At 45.5% G+C, this 6,000-nt stretch overlaps 1 protein-coding gene across 1 annotated transcript; it reads right to left on the bottom strand.

Moving 5' to 3' along the window:
- Positions 1 to 2,028: 2,028 nt before the first annotated feature.
- LOC133896984 (probable staphylococcal-like nuclease CAN1) lies at positions 2,029 to 5,310 on the bottom strand. The gene is made up of 9 exons (XM_062337595.1): positions 4,835 to 5,310; positions 4,678 to 4,733; positions 3,889 to 4,003; positions 3,670 to 3,795; positions 3,381 to 3,568; positions 3,211 to 3,270; positions 2,950 to 3,109; positions 2,479 to 2,547; positions 2,029 to 2,350 (listed from the first exon to the last, which is right to left on the bottom strand). Exons 1-9 carry the CDS (start codon positions 4,964 to 4,966, stop codon positions 2,249 to 2,251), a joined length of 1,008 nt encoding a protein of 335 aa, XP_062193579.1. The 5' UTR covers positions 4,967 to 5,310; the 3' UTR covers positions 2,029 to 2,248.
- Between the last annotated feature and the right edge of the window lie 690 nt (positions 5,311 to 6,000).

Below are 6,000 nucleotides of genomic sequence, written 5' to 3'. Positions count from 1 at the left end.
GTAGATAATCCCAAAACAATAATACGGTCTCAGCTCGAAAAAAAATAATGCCTACACCATGTGTAGCAACATAGTTTGCATAGCTGAAACAATGTGATGTTTTCCTGGAGGATTTCAGCAAAAGCTTATAATTTTGATTTTTAGTTTTTTTAAAGAAACATGTGACTTTATTCGATTAGTAACAAACGTGGTACAACCAAAAACCTGAAAAATACATAGCAAAACGTACATAAATCCCTATTAGCAACACTCCGAAGCTTTCTGAATACCGCTGTCAAGCTGGATCGGATGAGCCGATACCAATACATCCACCACCGATGAGGTAAGATCATTGAAGGCCAATCAACTTTTTCAAGTCACCAACAGTAGCGCAAAGTACTATTAGAATTTTGAACGAACCAAACGACCACATCAGATAAGGTATGATACACATTCCTATTTTAAATGAAGTAGAGACAACGACACTATCAAAAATCAACACGGTAAGTTAGTAGGTCGGAAAACAAAAGAACCTATTGCCTAGATGGAGAAATCAAAAAGAGAAAAAAACACACCAGTGGTTCAATTCCTAAATCTACTTTAAAAAAACTACAAACTAACCTAACAATTAGACTAAAAATAAACAAACTACTAACTACAATAATACTTAAAAATACTTTAAAAAAAACTAACCACCCTCATCCTCCACCGAGACCGGCAAGCCATCGGGACGAGGGGGCCGGCCGAACGCTGATAGCCTCGGTGTCACATCCGAATCGCTTCCGCTCGGGAGCTGCTTTCCAGAACTCCGCAGTCCGTCTAGATGCTCTTTGATTTTTAGTTCCAGTCCTCTATGGTTCTAGTGTGTTCTGTGTCGGGCCTGAAGCCTGCTAGGGTGTGGGGGCTCTTGGGCCTCCCCGGCGAATTTGTTCTGCCTTGTAGCCTCGTCTCGTGGATACGGATCGTCTCCGGCTCTGTGGCCGAGTCGCGTAAACCTAGAGGAGTAGTACATTTTTAACTTCCCTCAAAAGAAAAGGTGGTTTTTTAACAGCTACAGTTAGCTGATTTACCGGGGAGCTAATTATCACGCTCCAATATTAAACTGGTTCATCAAAAATAAATAGGTTAAGACAAGTGATCAGATCAAATGGACAGACGACGGCACACAAGAAGCTAGTCACCTCAGTCTGAATACAACAGGCTGGCAATACATCATTTATATATTTAAAAAACATTTCCGAACCATTGGATGTGAAACTCGTGGCTTTCATAACGCAGAAACATTATTCGTAGGCATGGGCACTCAGTAAATTGATATGCTACAGCATGCGCGAACCACACTACATTCACTTCAACACATTCTGCAGGCTTCTGTTTTACTACTTCACAGTAATAGCAACGGTCTAACGACCCAATCACAACACTACAATAAATCTCAATATTAAGGATCACACTGATCAATTGCTTTCTGCTTCTCAGCCCTGTATGGACCTTCTAGTGTGCACATAATGGCGAGAATTAGATAACATACGCGATCGTATTTATCGAAATAGACAACATATCGTTGTATTTACAATTTTAGCATCAGTATTCGGTACCTCATTTATCAAAAACTGACTTTTGATACATCATACTTAAAAAAACACCGGTCCGGTCATATTCAGCACACGAGATGCACAATATGGCACTGTAGCCCATATTCAGCACCTTATATGACGAAAATAAGATGTATTCGGCACACGAGGTATCGAATATGGTATTGTAGCTCATATTCGGCACCTCATATGCTGAAAATCAGGTGTATTCGACACATGAGATGCCGAATATACCGAATATAGCCTGTACAGGCACATGAGATTTCTGGCATAAAATTACAGCATCAAAGTATCCGTAACCGGTACGGACCATATTCGGCACCTCATATGCCGAATATACCTGATTTTCGGTATATGAGGTGCCGAATATGTCATATTTGTCACTCGTGTGTCGGACATGACGTACGGTGTATCGAAAGTTGATTTTCGGTAAATAAGGTAACAAATACGGATGTTAAAATTATAAATACAATAATATATTATTTATTTTAACAAATACGATCATGTATGTTGTTTAGTTTTATATTTTGCTCTATAGTGGCATACACACTGCACAGTCTAAGTTGGTGTTCAGTTCGAGTACAGCTCTGGGCTTAGAGTCTGCAGGCTAAATAAATTGATCAGCTGCTCATGGCTACAACAACACACAACATGTACTGAACTCCGAGATCTGTTCATGCCGTCCCATTGCGCTTCGCTTTCCTCCACTCCCATGGTTTATGTGGCTTCGACGACGCCCACAGGCCCTTCCGGCCAGTTTGTGCCTGCTTCTCCCACTGGTAGGAAAAAAGACGTTTATTTTAAGACTCTTGGTGTAGATAATTGCAGAGGAGTTCAGACTGTGCGTGCTCTATTTCTCTCAAGTGATCAACGTAGCTGTATGACGCCGATTAGTACTGCTTACCTTGGCCAGCTCCGGGCGTTGGTCATAGGCGGTGTAATGCCATGCAAGCCCCTTCTTCAGCATTTGCTCCTACTCATTAAGCAACATGAAAACTGATTAAATCTTTTGTAACAAAAAAAGAAGATAGTTTTAGGCATACAGCAAATATTGACTGTTTCAGACTTTCAGTACATGTCCATTGTCGTCAGCTGAAACATTTCATTGCAGAGTACTGATGCAAAAGTTTTTTAACTTATTCTGCCCAATATATAAAGCTTTTCATGACCCCAAGTAACCTTCCGCACCTTTTATTACAAGACCACTGCTGCTAGCGAAATGTCGTAGACTGGGGAATAGGAAAGCTGCCCGTGTACGCGAACGGCACATGGTGCAAAAATGTTTCAGTTCTTTGTATGTGGCTTCCGATTATTCTGGCCTCCAATAGTTCTTTCCAAGACATGCATGCATGTGAGATTGTGAGTGCAATCTTACCTGCACAAATACGCCGTCGCAGTAGATGTCTCCGACGCATCTACCATACATGTCTTCGTCGTACACGTAGACCTTCAGGCTCTTTCCCTGAACAAGTTTCAACAGCGCCTCTTTGGCCTCCTTGCCGTACGGCATCGCGCTCTCCGGCGCGTCGATCCCCCTGCATATTCAACTCTCACTGCGTCAGGATTAAAATTGCAGGAATCAAGGCATGCGCGTGTTCCTGATCATCATTGGCCAAATAGCACACTCAGCGCAAACCTTAGCCTGATCCTGTACTTCTTCCCGAGCACCTCTTCGCCTCTCGCGTTAGGAACTGGCCTGCATTGCACAAGTTTTCAGAACTAGCTGTCACAGCCTGAACCAAATGAACATGTGCTCTCGAGAAATAGGAAGCCGGCTGATACCGATCGATGTGAAGTTCAGGTTACCTGTATCCTCCGTTGACTATGATCTTCTGCAGCGCGTCGGCCTTCTGGTAGTCCTTGACCGCCCGCGCCTTGGCCCGCTCCGCCGCCGCCTTCTGCACCTCTCGGGGCACGCTGCCGGACTCACGGGGGTCGGCCGTATCAACGTACACGTTGATCGTGTCGCCGTCGGACACCGCCTTGGGGTCCACCTGAAAAACGAGCAAGAGCAAATTCTTTAGCTTTTACATACCGACATGAACAGATTCGGGAGATGATCTGCTGGTGAGAAGGAGAGGAGAGTCTCACGTACGGGGAGCGTGTGCAGCTCGAACTTGGCGCTCTGAGGTTTGGGCGGCGGGGGAGCAGCGTGAGGCGCTGGAGCGGGAGCGCCTGGTGCTGCGTTTGGATGCGGAAGGCCGTAGAAAACCAAGAAGCCCTGTGCAAAGGAGGAATCGTGGTTACTGGCCTAGCTAGAGAGCATCACCATTGTAATTTTCGAGCTGTACATACGGTTGGGAAGTTAAGGTACCTCGACGTCTGCTTTCTGATGGTTCTTGAGCGTCTGCACAACGAAGCGCGCGGCTTCCTCCGGCGTCTTCGGAGGTGGCCGGGTTTTCTTCCATGCCGCCAGAAGCTTCTTGTACCTTTTACATCATCAGCACCACAAATTTTATCATGCTAACATCTTACAATCTGAACTAGATGTTGGTTCTCGTTATGATGCTGCAGCACTCACCACGCATTTCAGGAAACACATGACCTCACGGACTAGTGCCGATCACCGCAAGGATTTCGACATGCTAATTTTACTGAACTTACTCTCCACTACCAATTTTATATGACAATTAAATGCACTAGTTAACTCCAGTGGTAAATCAGCCGATGATAGCAGGTAAATTACGACAATTAAGTTAGAGTTTCTTTTTAACTGTAGTCGTATCAAAGATTCTTTGTACGTTGTACCACTGTTCTTCCATGTAGTAGTATCGAAGATTCTTGTACGGTATACTACTGCTCTTCTATCTTCCCATATTTTGGAAGCTAATTAGAGCTTTTTTATATAAATTTCAATAACACATTTAAAGGTAGTACTACCACTATGATTAAGTAACTAGTGCTTGACTCACCATGCAAATTTTGAAAAAGCTATTTGTATTCTATATTTTACAAAATAGTACTCGTCAAGAAAGGACATCCTTTTCTCTCTTGAACGTCACTTTCACAATTCATTCTTCGAACTCCTCGTCAGGAAGTTTACAGATCGAAAGTCGAAACACAGAGAAGAAGAGAAACGGAAGTGAAGGATCAGTGTGTTTACCAATTAGCCTGCGCTTTCTTGGAGGAGACGACGTGCCGGCTGAGCCCTTCCGGGACCTGAAAAATCTCACACACAGAGCCCCGAGATTAACGAAACCGTTATTTGAGCTCATAGATAACATCCGCCGCTCCGGCGGCGCAAACAAAATCCAGCTCACCTGCGAGGCGGCCCCGAAGTTGAGGATGTCGCGGCCGAGCGCGGCGACGGCGGGGTGCGCGCCGTGGAGCCCGTGCTCCTGCGACGAGGGGGCGCACAGGCCGCACAGGAACCTGTATATGCTGTTCCCCATGACGTCGCTCCCCGACGCAACGGGAGGACGGCGACGGGATCGAGCGGGCTACGTCCCTGCGCGGAATCGGCTCCGGGATTTGAAAAGCTTTTGCGGTGGTCTCGTCTGTCCGCGTGGATCTGGCGGCCCAAGCCCGAGGCTGCTGGCGCGGCGCGCGGCCGTTTAACCGATCGGTTTGGAATCCAGCTCGCTTCACGAGGAGAAAGTGAGTGGCGTGGGATGGGATGGACTATGGAGCTCAGGGAAGGAAAAGCTGCTGCGGCTGACCTGTCTAGGCGAAGCGAGATTTGCAACGCGGAGCGCGGCGATTGGACGCGGGGGGCGTCCCGGCAGGTGGGGGCAACCGGCCGCGCCGGATTTGTTGCGGGGCGTGGCGGGGTTTGGAGTTGGATAGCTGTGTGTGTGTCTCGCGCCCACGTGTGCTCGTTGACGCTGATTGCGAGCTTAGAGACGTGTGAGGCGATCCGAAGGAAATTCTATCTCATATAGATCTCCTTTTATGTATGATATTTGTCTTTCTCTCTTTTTATTTGTGTTATATTATATTATTGGATTGGGAAGGAACGAGAGAGTATTTTTTTAATCTTTTTAATTTCCGAAGCGATCGCGTTTGTGCGTTCAGGTGTCGGCAGCCCGTTCCTTCCCATCGCCTTCTAATGCTTTCCTGAGAATTTCGTATTCATCTTAGCTACGTGCCATGCAGTGGCTAACGGTGATTTGGGTGACGTGTAGGGGTATAAGTTTTGTATTTTCTAGATCATTAGATCATCCCAAAACTAAAAATTAAACTAAAGATTTAACCCACCCAATCAAGTGAACTTATGGAGTATTTTTCTAATAAAGAAGTATTTTTAAATAAAAGAATAAGATTATCTCAGCCTTTAAACCATCAGATGCACCGTCAAAAACATAAACAAAGCCCCTAGAACTTATACGGAGTACGGACTAGTTACATCATTATTGGAAAGGTGATCGTCCTGTGATTGCAATACAGGTGGTGCAGGGACGTTCCAAGAGCACTAAGGGATATTTGG

Source organism: Phragmites australis, chromosome 2 (genome assembly GCF_958298935.1).
Source record: "Phragmites australis chromosome 2, lpPhrAust1.1, whole genome shotgun sequence".
NCBI lineage: Eukaryota > Viridiplantae > Streptophyta > Magnoliopsida > Poales > Poaceae > Phragmites > Phragmites australis.
Note: the sequence above shows the minus strand (reverse complement) of the source record. Positions and strands in the feature narration are given on the sequence as shown.